Raw genomic sequence first — 14,655 nt, forward strand, 5'->3', positions numbered from 1 at the left:
GCAGAGAAGTAATGCATTGAAAACCTTAGCACATTCTTATCACATAGCCAGTACACAATAGAGATTAGTCTTATGATTAGCATTGTTACACCATGTCAAGATACAAAGACACAATAACTACTGGCACACAAAGACACTTACACCCAAAATTTAAAAAAGAAGACCTGTGTTCTGTGAGTGCTAACTGGTGTTCAAAATGAAAGAGCCAGGAGTCTATTGAAATTAGGAATGTGGACATTAAAATATTGTACTTTTTAACCTAAACAATATTGGCAACCCCCTTGTTCGCTCTTCTTTGCTCGTGTTTCAGACATGGTTAACAGGACCCAAGAAAACAAAAGAGGACTCAGAAATAGCCAGTGTCAAAATGAAAAGAAATAGAAATGTAAATTAGGGCCCAGACACATACATAAATAATTGAAATAAAATGCATGTTTTGTAAGTGGTAAGCCCAGCATGTGTGGAAAACAGTAACTTATATGGAAATGGCAAATAAGGTTCTATGCACAAAGTGATGATTCAAGAGGGTCCTAAGAATGACTGAAGTTAAAGCTGATGGACTTTCACATAGTGAGGAGAGCATGCATACATTTCCAGCAGGATTGATTTCTCTAATGTGACTTTTCCACGATGTTTGATGAGTAAGAGAGGAGCTTGAAGGATATGAGTGCATGCTTAATTGTGACGGGGCTTTTATGTCAAATAAAGGAATTTAGAAGCCAGCACGGAGAATGACATTAAAAGCTAAAAGATGAATAAAAAAATGGATGAGTTATAATATTTATTACAAACACCCAATTGACAGATGTTACAGTCCAGAACCAAAACTGTCACATAGGAGATGTAGAATAGGCCTGCATAAAGAATATAAGTCTAAAAAGAATACACATTATGTGGCATAAGCATGGAACATAGGAAAAAGAAAAAAATAAACAGTGTACAGCTTCTGGAAGAAAGGTACTTTGGTAGGGGATACCAAAGTATTAGCCATATTAAACAACATGGACTGAGGTGTTGAGGACACATCCAAATGGAAGTATAGCTAGTTTAGCACAAACTAGTATAAAAATCAAAAGAGAGATCCAGGATAAGAGTCTCCTGTATGTGTTCAGGAATAGCAGGAATAATGGTTTACCCATCTTCCTCACATACTCATCCATGCCTGCAACCAAGCTCCATTTGTGGGTTACACAGGAGGGTGCCTCAGTGCAATAACCTGGAAAACATGGCAGACTAATGGATTTTGACGAATAAACTTGCATTCCTATTGATCACAACTTCTAACTCAAGAACTCACATTCTTGTTCCATTTTGAAAAATCAAAATTAATGTGACTATCTCCTCTCCAATTATTATAGAATCAATATTCATCTCATAGCAAGTTGTCTTATTAGCCAGAGATGATATTTATAGTTAAACGGGGCATGAAGGTAGACACTGAACTTGTGATGAATTATATATATATATATGTATATATATATATATATATATATATATATATATATTCTAGAAATAAGGATCAGTTTATGCTTACCAGGTCAAATTGGGAGCTACAAAAACATAGGTATGGGTCTGCATACATGAACCTTTAGTAAAGACCCTTTCAGAAAATCACCAATAACCACAGGGCTTATGTAAATCCAAATTTGGAGCTTGCTAAAACAAGTACACATGAGTACGTGAGGAAGTTGGGAAGTAAACACATGTCATTGGAGAAATAGAGGTGGAGATATGGGTGGATCTGGGTTTGGTTAAGAATGAATCAGACCATCCCACAGAGGGTGGCTCCTCCCTGGATGGACTTAACTGTATAAAAAGGCCATTCCCTCAGACTGCAGTACCCAGCAAGCTCCTTCAGCTGCATTATATTCACTCTTCTTCCAAACAAGGTAAGGCGAAATACATTTAACTTTGCTAGATTAGTGTTAAGACAAGTAGACACCTGTATAAATATGCATCCTTAGGCAAAAGGTCTAGATATTTAGAGTTTTTTATTACTTCTCTTGTTACTATCATTAAAGGTATATATATAAAAAAAAAAAAAAAAAAAAAAAAAAAAAAAAAAAAAAAAAAAAAAAAAAAAAAAAAATAGTATATACTATAAAGTATATAAAATATTAAAACAATAAATCAGTATGTCTACTAATGGCAAGAATGATGAAGAAAAATGGAAAGTCACATAGCAGCATAATGGCAGCACAAGAGTATTATAGATTGGATGGTCAGGGACGCCCTCTCTGGAAAATTATCTTTCCTTTGTTTTTTTTTCCTTCTCTTTTCTTTCTGATCATTGAATAAAAATTTCTGTTGACATAGAATTGTACATAATAAATGGATATATAGTGCATCTATATGATGTGTAATCATAAGATCAGGAAAATTATCATACCTATTATCTTAAATACTTATAGTGCTTAAAACTTATGAGAGATGAGAATAATAAAAATCAAAACCTCTGCTTGAAGCCAAAACCTACTCAAATTTATAATCATTGATCTATGATTCTACAATGATAATATACAATAATAATCATTATTATAGAATCAACATTACATAATTATATTCCATGATTCTTAACTTTGGACCATACTGATTCATCACTGTAGCCAGTCAGTGCTGCATACATAGCATTTCAAATCTATTTACTTTTGTCTCTCAGTCTACATGATCATTTCAACTCAGTGTACACTTGGGTCCTACCTCTGATTATTATAAGAAAATACCACAAGTTTCCCCATTTTTCTATTCATGAACACTTGAGTCATTTCTATTATAAAGATTTTAAATGGCCTATAGCATTTCTGTGCAATAACTCTCTCTCTCTCTCTCTCTCTCTCTCTCTCTCTCTCTCTCTCTCTGTGTGTGTGTGTGTGTGTGTGTGTGTGTGTGTGTGTTTCTGTTAGGTAGGAATATTCTAGGAGTAAACTTATGGGTCTTGGATACTACCAAACAATATTCCAAAGGACCTCTGTCAGTTTAAGCACACTCTAGTAATATGAGAGACTTCAGTTCTCCATGCCTTCATCAATATTTGATGTTGTCATGTTTCTTTGACCTTTATTTTAGTCTCTTGTGATTGTATTGCATCCTCATGCTGTCATTGCAATCTGTCTCTTCCTAGTAATTCATGAGGCTGAATATTTATGATGCATTCCTTAGCAATTTGATATTTTCTGTAAAGTGCTTCTGGGAGAGACTAATTTTTTTCTGTTGAAATGTCTGCATTTGATAGGTATTATTTTTATATTAAAAACAGAGTTTTCTGTTGATTAGATGTGTTGTATATATTCTCCCATTCTAGCTTTAGTGGTATCAGAAATGAACAGAGATTTCTATATTCAGTGTCATCCAATTTTTCAATTTCCTTTATGATTATAATATTCTGCCTATGGAGACAAGGTCTCACTATGTAGCCCACTGGTCTGAAACTTTCAGTGTAGCTGTGTGGTCCTCCTGCCTCAATCTCTCAAGCACTAGCACTTATAATTAGCATTTCTGAGTTCAACTTAAGAAGTGTTTCCTATCCCAAAGGCTTAAATATATTCTCCAATGTAATCTTTTGTATTGTTGAATCTACTGAAAACATTTTTTTCCACACTGTAATCTAATTAACCCAGAACCATTTACTCAATAGGCTATCTATCCTTGGTTCAAGAGATGGCTCAGTTAGTAAAGTGTTTCCCATGCAAGCATGAGAACTCGAACTAAACCCCAGAAATTATGTGGACCATACTCTGGCATAGAGGCACATGCCTATAACCCATGCTGGGAGGTGGACAAAAGCAGACAGATCCTGGGCTCATTGGTTAGCTACCCTAGTCTACTCAGTGAGCCCCCAATTGTTCTACTTCCAAACTTAACTAATAGGTTTTCTGATGCTAAGGTGAATGAATTTAGGGATAAAACTTGCTTAGATTTGATATTAGCTTGTGTATTCTTATTTGTTTAACACTGGGATATGTTTACCACCCCTTCATTCATATTTTTGTGTGTGTATTTATGAAATAGTCCCAAAATTTTTGTTTCATGAGGTGATGCTAGACTCACAAATAAGTGTTTTTAGTCTTTTTCACTCTAGAGAAATCTCTGTGATGTTAGTATGATTTCTTTCCGAGAACTTTAACAGAATTCACCAACTGAAGCCATTTGACTAAGAGCTTTTTCCCACTAGAACCTATATTCATTTAAGATGCAACTTCCTTAATAAATAGAGGGCTATTTACACTTTTTATCTATGGCTTGTTCTGTTTAGATAAGAAGTATATTTCTAGAAATGTCTGCTTCACCTACATTCCAAACTGATTTCAACAAAGGCTTTCTAACTGTGCTCCCGCTGTGTCTCCCTTCCTGATTAATTTTGTGGGTTTATTGACTTTATTAGATGCTTTTATGGTGGAACATTATCTCTGTTGCTTCTCTAAATTTGTTATTTCATTAACGTCAGTTACCTTATTTTTCCTTCATTATACTATCAGCCTTAATTTCTTGTCCTCATTCAAACTTCTTGAGAAGTGTGCTTATTAATTTTTTTATCCTCTCTTTAAAAACTGCATTCATTTAAGCTATAAAAAACCACTAGACATGGAGTTAATAAATCCAACCCACTTTGTGAGGTTAAATAACTCAACCTATTATAGGAATGCTGAAAGATATTAGTATTATCATTTTATTATATCAATATACACTAAAATTTTTCTGTGTATCAATTCTTTTCATTATTCCTCATTCTTTACTGCTTCTCTGAGTTCCCAAGTAGTATTATACCTTAATATTTTTATTATAGTATCTGCCTCGTGATGAGTTCTTTTTGAGTTTGAACATAAACCATAGTACACTATCATGACCTTTATAGTTCTGCAGTACCAACACCCCCACCACAAATGCACACTAGCTATCACTGTTCTCAAAAGAAGCGTTAACCTAAAACAATCAAATAAACTATTGTAAAAAGTAGCATTTTAGTACACAATCAATTTGATCATTTTCTGAAAAAAATCTTCATTCTATCACATTTAAGTAAAATGCAACAGTGTTCCACTATTTAAAGACTCTACCTGACCCATATCTAGATCTCTCACATTAATTTGCATGAATCATTGATTTTGTTTTCCCCTTCATTTTGAATGCTTCATAAGGCTTAAATTCAGTTCTTTCAGGGGATAAAAATGAGCTTGCTAAACTATATATAAATAAATCACAACAAAAATTAGCAAACACATTTCATTTTGTACGCAAGTCCAAGGTCCATAATGATTTAGGTCAGATTGTATAACCATATTTGACAAATTTATGTTCCCTGTAGTATTTTGGCTTTGCCTGCTATGCAAATCTAAAAATCATCATTGTAATGCTGTTATATAATGAATAATTATTTCATTTATTGATATGCCTACTAATTTCTGGTCTCTAAGTAAACAAACAACTGAGCTTGTTATTACCCCGCCAAGAAGAATATTCAGTTCACCAAGAGGGACTATGTTGCAGAGAGAACACCGACATCTAGGAGTTTAAGAATCTACTATCATGAATATATTTAAAGCCCCAAAACAGGCAGGGTCAGCTCACAAAGTTACTCAATATTTTACTTTGTAGATGGTAGGGAGAAGTTGTTCATAAATAAGCTTCATTTCAAAAATGCACTATTTAAGGAAAACTATGGGATTAAAATATAACTAATCATTACAATAATAAATACAATGTATGAAATAAAGTAAAAAAGAAAATGAATTTTGTTTCACTTTAACAGGTACATATATACTGCTGAAAGATGTCCACTCTCCTGGAAAACATCACTGGCATGATTGAAATATTCCAGCAATACTCAAACAACGATAAGGAAACAGAAACTCTGAGCAAAAAAGAGCTGAAGGAACTTCTGGAAGTAGAATTACGGGCAGTCTTGAAGGTAACAAACAGACAAAATAACCAAAAAGAGCAGACTTTCTGTGACTTAAAAACAATGCAACCTAAGACTGTTTAAAACCTTATTTAACTACTTTATTTGTAAATGAAATAGGCAGGCATGAATTTATTTAGAAAGAATTTAAATGTGTGCCAACATGTTTTTCATATAGAGATGCCAGATGTGAAAAATAAATACTATCCATATTTAATAACAAAAATATGAAAGTAACTTAATTTTTCACAGTATTTTTCCCATCATCAAGAATATTAGTGGGGTATACTTAGAAGAAAATTAAATAATGAAATGAATAAAATTCAGACTCATGAAATGAGGAAAAGAGTAATTGACAACATGAAACAAGTCAGGATTTCTAGCTGATCTCTAAACATTATTTCATAAACTACCAACACATGTGAAATAATAGAATAATGTACAAATACGACAAGTGAAAAAATGTAAATGACTTTGCACAAATGTTTGTTGATAGCCATAAATTTACATTGAATTTGAATTATAAAGTTGAAATTAGTTGGTAAGAAGGACAATCTCTCTAATTCTTACAGAATCCAGATGACGAAGATATTGCAGATGTCTTCATGCAAATCTTAGATATAGACCATAATGAAAAAATAGACTTCACTGAGTATTTACTGATGGTGGTGAAGTTGGCTCAAGCATATTATGAGTCATCTCAGAACAAAAGTCTTCAAACTGGATCAAAGAGAAGGAGTAAAAGTCATCACAAAAGAGTAGGAGAAGATGGAGAAGAAGAAGAAGAAAAAGAAGAAGAAAGAAGACACAGATCAAGCCATAGGAGATCCGAGGGAAAGGAAAAAAAAGAGAGCTCAAGAAGCCCAAGAGGGAGAGGGGAAAAAAGACATGGATCAGGCTGTGAAAAATCAGAATAGGGACAGAACTACGCACAGAGACACCGAAAAACATGGAAAACACCACAGTTCAACTGGAAAGCAACGGGGAGGATCTAATTCAACTGAAAGAGGTGCGAGAGGTAAGAAAGAAAGAAGATCAAAGGGGAGAAAAGACACAAAATATGATGCCATAAATAACGAAAACAAAAAAGAAGAAGAGTGGGGGGAAAGCTGTGCTGAATATTATTATGAAATCGAGCATAGCGAAAGTGAAGAGAGAGAAGGAAAAAGAAACTCTAAGAGGGATAAATCTGGCCGAGAACAGTCTCCAGACAGCCCTAGGCAGTCCAGTTCCCGTCAGAGGAGCGAGTCTCCCCGGACCAGCACAAGAACAGGACACAGAGGAACACACCAGTCCCCAGCCGGCCAGCAGTCAACCGATGGTCACAGGCAAGCCACTTCCAGGAGGGGGAGACACCAGGAGGACAGTGCCAGCCAGGCCAGTGACAGCGAGGGACACTCAGAAGTCGAAGTCCGGCACAGGGAGGCACCAGGAACCCACGGGAGGACCGGGTCCGGCTCAGGCGTCCAGCGGGCATCCAGCAGCGGTGGCCAGGCACATGACAACGTCAGGCACTCGGGGCCCCGTCAAAGCCAGGCATCTGGCCAGGGGCAAGGACGGTCCGAGTCAGGATCAAGCACCAGGGAAGCACGAGGGAACCGTGGACACGGCCACTCTGCTGACAGCTCCGCGACCTCCCGGACTGCTCACACACGAGGCCAAGCCACCTCTGCTGAACGCAGACATCAGAGGCCCAGCGAGAGTCAGGCCAGTGACAGCGAAGGCCACTCCGAAGCCTCCCAAGGTCACGCAGTGGGAGCCCACGGTGGGTCTGGAGCCAGCCAGAGGCAGGAGCAGACATCCTCTCGAGGCCAGCATGGCTCTGGACACTACCAGGTGTACTACTACGAGCAGGAACACCCCGAGTCTGGACACAGACAGCAGAGGTCCAGTGGCAGGGCTCCGCAGGGGTCCGGCCCAGAACAAGGAAGGGACAGCCACAGGATCGGACGCTCTCACGAAGGACAGAGCTCCTCTGACGTCCAGGCTAGAGTCTCTCGAGGAAGGTCCGGAACCAGTGTTAGAGGGGGGCAGGGGTCCCCCGCAACGGACAGCTCTGAGGACCACCAGTCCACAAGGGGCCATGAAGACATCCACAGCGCCGCTGGACGCTCGCGAACCAATCAAGGCCAGGTAGTCTCCCACACTGGGAACGACACCTCCCATGGTCAGGCAGAGGGCAGGGGCAGGGCTAGCAGGCACCCAGCCGGCCAAGAACAGGCTCCAGACAGCCCTAGGCAGTCCGGTTCCCGTCAGAGGAGCGAGTCTCCCCAGACCAGCACAAGAACAGGACACAGAGGAACACACCAGTCCCCAGCCGGCCAGCAGTCAACCGATGGTCACAGGCAAGCCACTTCCAGGAGGGGCAGACACCAGGAGGACAGCGCCAGCCAGGCCAGTGACAGCGAGGGACACTCAGAAGTCGAAGTCAGGCACAGGCAGGCCCCAGAGACCCACGGGAGGACCAGGTCCGGCTCAGGGGTCCAGCGGGCATCCAGCAGCGGTGGCCAGGCAGCTGACAACGTCAGGCACTCAGGGACCCGTCAAAGCCAGGCATCCCTGCAGGGGCAAAGACGGTCCGAGTCAGGATCCCGCACCAGGGAAGCACGAGGAAACCGTGGACACGGCCACTCTGCTGACAGCTCCGGGACCTCCCGGACTGCTCACACACGAGGCCAAGCCACCTCTGCTGAACGCAGACATCAGAGGCCCAGCGAGAGTCAGGCCAGCGACAGTGAAGGCCATTACGAAGCCTCCCAAGGTCACGAAGTGGGAGCCCACGGTGGGTCTGGAGCCAGCCACAGGCACGAGCAGACATCCTCTCGAGGCCAGCATGGCTCTGGAAACTACCAGGTGTACTACTACTACGAGCAGGAACACCCCGAGTCTGGACACAGACAGCAGAGGACCAGTGGCAGGGCTCCACAGGGGTCCGGCCCAGAACAAGGAAGGGACAGCCACAGGATCGGGCGCTCTCACGAAGGACAGAGCTCCTCTGACGTCCAGGCTAGAGCCTCCAGAGGAAGGTCTGGAACCAGTGCTAGAGGGGGGCAGGGGTCCTCCGCAACGGACAGCTCTGAGCACCACCAGTCCACAAGGGGCCATGAAGACATCCACGGCGCCTCTGGACGCTCGCGCACAAGGCAAGACCAGGTAGCCGCCCACACTGGGAACGACACCTCCCATGGTCAGGCAGAGGGCAGAGGCAGGGCTAGCAGGCAACCAGCCGGCCGAGAACAGTCTCCAGACAGCCCTAGGCAGTCCAGTTCCCGTCAGAGGAGCGAGTCTCCCCAGACCAGCACAAGAACAGGACACAGAGGAACACACCAGTCCCCAGCCGGCCAGCAGTCAACCGATGGTCACAGGCAAGTCACTTCCAGGAGAGGTAGAGACCAGGAGGATAGCGCCAGCCAGGCCAGTGACAGCGAGGGACACTCAGAAGTCGAAGTCAGGCACAGGCAGGCCCCAGGGACCCACGGGAGGACCGGGTCCGGCTCAGGGGTCCAGCGGGCATCCAGCAGCGGTGGCCAGGCAGCTGACAACGTCAGGCACTCGGGGAACCGTCAAAGCCAGGTATCCGTGCAGGGGCAAAGACGGTCCGAGTCAGGATCCCGCACCAGGGAAGCACGAGGGAACCGTGGACACGGCCACTCTGCTGACAGCTCCGGCACCTCCCGGACTGCTCACGCACGAGGCCAAGCCACCTCTGCTGAACGCAGACATCAGAGGCCCAGCGAGAGTCAGGCCAGCGACAGCGAAGGCCAGGCAGTGGGAGTCCACGGTGGGTCTGGAGCCAGCCAGAGGCACGAGCAGACATCCTCTCGAGGCCAGCATGGCTCTGGACACTACCAGGTGTACTACTACGAGCAGGAACACCCCGAGTCTGGACACAGAAAGCAGAAGTCCAGTGGCAGGGCTCCTCAGGGGTCCGGCCCAGAACAAGGAAGGGACAGCCACAGGATCGGACGCTCTCACGAAGGACAGAGCTCCTCTGAAGTCCAGGCTAGAGTCTCTCGAGGAAGGTCCGGAACCAGTGTTAGAGGGGGCCAGGGGTCCCCGCAACGGACAGCTCTGAGGACCACCGGTCCACAAGGGGCCACGAAGACATCCACAGCGCCGCTGGACGCTCGCGAACCAGGCAAGGCCAGGTAGTCTCCCACACTGGGAACGACACCTCCCATGGTCAGGCAGAGGGCAGGGGCAGGGCTAGCAGGCACCCAGCCGGCCGAGAACAGTCTCCAGACAGCCCTAGGCAGTCCGGTTCCCGTCAGAGGAGCGAGTCTCCCCAGACCAGCACAAGAACAGGACACAGAAGAACACACCAGTCCCCAGCCGGCCAGCAGTCAACCGATGGTCACAGGCAAGCCACTTCCAGGAGGGGCAGACACCAGGAGGACAGCGCCAGCCAGGCCAGTGACAGCGAGGGACACTCAGAAGTCGAAGTCAGGCACAGGCAGGCCCCAGAGACCCACGGGAGGACCAATTCCGGCTCAGGGGTCCAGCGGGCATCCAGCAGCGGTGGCCAGGCAGCTGACAACGTCAGGCACTCGGGGACCCGTCAAAGCCAGGCATCCGTGCAGGGGCAAAGACGGTCCGAGTCAGGATCCCGCACCAGGGAAGCACGAGGGAACCGTGGACACGGCCACTCTGCTGACAGCTCCGGCACCTCCCGGACTGCTCACACACGAGGCCAAGCCACCTCTGCTGAACGCAGACATCAGAGGCCCAGCGAGAGTCAGGCCAGCGACAGCGAAGTCCACTCCGAAGCCTCAGAAGGCCACGCAGTGGGAGCCCACGGTGGGTCTGGAGCCAGCCAGAGGCAGGAGCAGACATCCTCTCGAGGCCAGCATGGCTCTGGACACTACCAGGTGTACTACTACGAGCAGGAACACCCCGAGTCTGGACACAGACAGCAGAAGTCCAGTGGCAGGGCTCCGCAGGGGTCCGGCCCAGAACAAGGAAGGGACAGCCACAGGATCGGACGCTCTCACGAAGGACAGAGCTCCTCTGACGTCCAGGCTAGAGTCTCTCGTGGAAGGTCCGGAACCAGTGTTAGAGGGGGCCAGGGGTCCCCCGCAACGGACAGCTCTGAGGACCACCGGTCCACAAGGGGCCACGAAGACATCCACAGCGCCGCTGGACGCTCGCGAACCAGGCAAGGCCAGGTAGTCTCCCACACTGGGAACGACACCTCCCATGGTCAGGCAGAGAGCAAAGGCAGGGCTAGCAGGCACCCAGCCGGCCGAGAACAGTCTCCAGACAGCCCTAGGCAGTCCGGTTCCCGTCAGAGGAGCGAGTCTCCCCAGACCAGCATAAGAACAGGACACAGAAGAACACACCAGTCCCCAGCCGGCCAGCAGTCAACCGATGGTCACAAGCAAGCCACTTCCAGGAGGGGCAGACACCAGGAGGACAGCGCCAGCCAGGCCAGTGACAGCGAGGGCCACTCAGAAGTCCAAGTCAGGCACAGGCAGGCCCCAGAGACCCACGGGAGGACCAGGTCCGGCTCAGGGGTCCAGCGGGAATCCAGCAGCGGTGGCCAGGCAGCTGACAACGTCAGGCACTCGGGGACCCGTCAAAGCCAGGCATCCGTGCAGGGGCAAAGACGGTCCGAGTCAGGATCCCGCACCAGGGAAGCACGAGGGAACCGTGGACATGGCCACTCTGCTGACAGCTCTGGCACCTCCCGGACTGCTCACACACGAGGCCAAGCCACCTCTGCTGAACGCAGACATCAGAGGCCCAGCGAGAGTCAGGCCAGCGACAGCGAAGGCCACTCCGAAGCCTCAGAAGGCCACACAGTGGGAGCCCACGGTGGGTCTGGAGCCAGCCAGAGGCAGGAGCAGACATCCTCTCGAGGCCAGCATGGCTCTGGACACTACCAGGTGTACTACTACGAGCAGGAACACCCTGAGTCTGGACACAGAAAGCAGAAGTCCAGTGGCAGGGCTCCACAGGGGTCCGGCCCAGAACAAGGAAGGGACAGCCACAGGATCGGACGCTCTCACGAAGGACAGAGCTCCTCTGACGTCCAGGCTAGAGTCTCCCGAGGAAGGTCCGGAACCAGTGTTAGAGGGTGGCAGGGGTCCCCCGCAACGGACAGCTCTGAGGACCACCAGTCCACAAGGGGCCACGAAGACATCCACAGCCCCGCTGGACGCTCACGAACCAGGCAAGGCCAGGTAGTCTCCCACACTGGGAACGACACCTCGAATGGTCAGGCAGAGAGCAGGGGCAGGGCTAGCAGGCACCCAGCCGGCCAAGAACAGTCTCCAGACAGCCCTAGGCAGTCCGGTTCCCGTCAGAGGAGCGAGTCTCCCCAGACCAGCACAAGAACAGGACACAGAAGAACACACCAGTCCCCAGCCGGCCAGCAGTCAACCGATGGTCACAAGCAAGCCACTTCCAGGAGGGGCAGACACCAGGAGGACAGCGCCAGCCAGGCCAGTGACAGCGAGGGACACTCAGAAGTCGAAGTCAGGCACAGGCAGGCCCCAGAGACCCACGGGAGGACCAGGTCCGGCTCAGGGGTCCAGCGGGAATCCAGCAGCGGTGGCCAGGCAGCTGACAACGTCAGGCACTCGGGGACCCGTCAAAGCCAGGCATCCGTGCAGGGGCAAAGACGGTCCGAGTCAGGATCCCGCACCAGGGAAGCACGAGGGAACCGTGGACACGGCCACTCTGCTGACAGCTCCGGCACCTCCCGGACTGCTCACGCACAAGGCCAAGCCACCTCTGCTGAACGCAGACATCAGAGGCCCAGCGAGAGTCAGGCCAGCGACAGCGAAGGCCAGGCAGTGGGAGTCCACGGTGGGTCTGGAGCCAGCCAGAGGCACGAGCAGACATCCTCTCGAGGCCAGCATGGCTCTGGACACTACCAGGTGTACTACTACGAGCAGGAACACCCTGAGTCTGGACACAGACAGCAGAGGACCAGTGGCAGGGCTCCTCAGGGGTCCGGCCCAGAACAAGGAAGGGACAGCCACGGGATCGGACGCTCTCACGAAGGACAGAGCTCCTCTGACGTCCAGGCTAGAGTCTCTCGAGGAAGGTCCGGAACCAGTGCTAGAGCGGACAGCTCTGAGGACCACCAGTCCACAAGGGGCCACGAAGACATCCATGGCGCCGCTGGACGCTCGCGAACCAGGCAAGGCCAGGTAGTCTCCCACACTGGGAACGACACCTCCCATGGTCAGGCAGAGGGCAGAGGCAGGGCTAGCTGGCACCCAGCCGGCCGAGAACAGTCTCCAGACAGCCCTAGGCAGTCCGGTTCCCGTCAGAGGAGCGAGTCTCCCCAGACCAGCACAAGAACAGGACACAGAGGAACACACCAGTCCCCAGCTGGCCAGCAGTCAACCGATGGTCACAGGCAAGCCACTTCCAGGAGGGGCAGACACCAGGAGGACAGCGCCAGCCAGGCCAGTGACAGCGAGGGCCACTCAGAAGTCCAAGTCGGGCACAGGCAGGCCCCAGAGACCCACGGGAGGACGGGGACCGGCTCAGGCGTCCAGCGGGCATCCAGCAGCGGTGGCCAGGCACATGACAACGTCAGGCACTCGGGGGCCCGTCAAAGCCAGGCATCCAGCCAGGGACACGGACGGTCTGAGTCAGGATCCCGCACCAGAGAAGCACGAGGGAACCGTGGACACGGCCACTCTGCTGACAGCTCCGCGACCTCCCGGACTGCTCACACACGAGGCCAAGCCACCTCTGCTGAACGCAGACATCAGAGGCCCAGCGAGAGTCAGGCCAGCGACAGCGAAGGCCACTCCGAAGCCTCAGAAGGCCACGCAGTGGGAGCCCACGGTGGGTCTGGAGCCAGCCAGAGGCAGGAGCAGACATCCTCTCGAGGCCAGCATGGCTCTGGACACTACCAGGTGTACTACTACGAGCAGGAACACCCCGAGTCTGGACACAGACAGCAGAAGTCCAGTGGCAGGGCTCCGCAGGGGTCGGCCCAGAACAAGGAAGGGACAGCCACAGGATCGGACGCTCTCACGAAGGACAGAGCTCCTCTGACGTCCAGGCTAGAGCCTCCAGAGGAAGGTCCGGAATCAGTGCTAGAGGGGGACAGGGGTCCCACGTAACAGACAGCTCTGAGCACCACCAGTCCACAAGGGGCCACGAAGACATCCACGGCGCCTCTGGACGCTCGCACACAAGGCAAGACCAGGTAGCCGCCCACACTGGGAACCACACCTCCCATGGTCAGGCAGAGGGCAGAGGCAGGGCTAGCAAGCACCCAGCTGGCCGAGAACAGTCTCCAGACAGCCCTAGGCAGTCCGGTTCCCGTCAGAGGAGCGAGTCTCCCCGGACCAGCACAAGAACAGGACACAGAAGAACACACCAGTCCCCAGCCGGCCAGCAGTCAACTGATGGTCACAGGCAAGCCACTTCCAGGAGGGGCAGACACCAGGAGGACAGCGCCAGCCAGGCCAGTGACAGCGAGGGACACTCAGAAGTCCAAGTCGGGCACAGACAGGCCCCAGGGACCCAGGGGAGGACCGTGTCTGGCTCTGGGGTCCAGGGGACCTACCCAGGTGACCAATCAGGAGATAGTTCAAGTGATACTCCAAAACACCTTGAGTTCAGTATGTCACAGAGATATTACTACTATCAATGAACAAGTATTTTAAGTGAGATAGAAATGGTAATGCCCTACAAAACCATATATTATCCTTGATTGTAGGTCTTATATTGTAGTTTTGGAAATCATAGTTTCCTGGGGTTTTTATTTTTTTCCCTTTTTTTTTTTTTTG

The 14,655-nt window shown here is 48.9% G+C and overlaps 1 protein-coding gene across 1 annotated transcript; it reads left to right on the top strand.

Annotated features, from left to right (window-relative positions):
• The first annotated feature begins 1,839 nt into the window (after positions 1 to 1,839).
• On the top strand, positions 1,840 to 13,983 carry LOC119088254 (filaggrin-like). The gene is made up of 4 exons (XM_037207299.1): positions 1,840 to 1,889; positions 5,747 to 5,905; positions 6,469 to 9,640; positions 11,653 to 13,983. The coding sequence occupies exons 3-4, from the start codon at positions 6,665 to 6,667 to the stop codon at positions 13,981 to 13,983; spliced, it is 5,307 nt and encodes a 1,768-aa protein (XP_037063194.1). The 5' UTR covers positions 1,840 to 1,889; positions 5,747 to 5,905; positions 6,469 to 6,664.
• The last annotated feature ends 672 nt before the right edge of the window (positions 13,984 to 14,655 follow it).

This window comes from Peromyscus leucopus, chromosome 6 (genome assembly GCF_004664715.2).
Source record: "Peromyscus leucopus breed LL Stock chromosome 6, UCI_PerLeu_2.1, whole genome shotgun sequence".
NCBI lineage: Eukaryota > Metazoa > Chordata > Mammalia > Rodentia > Cricetidae > Peromyscus > Peromyscus leucopus.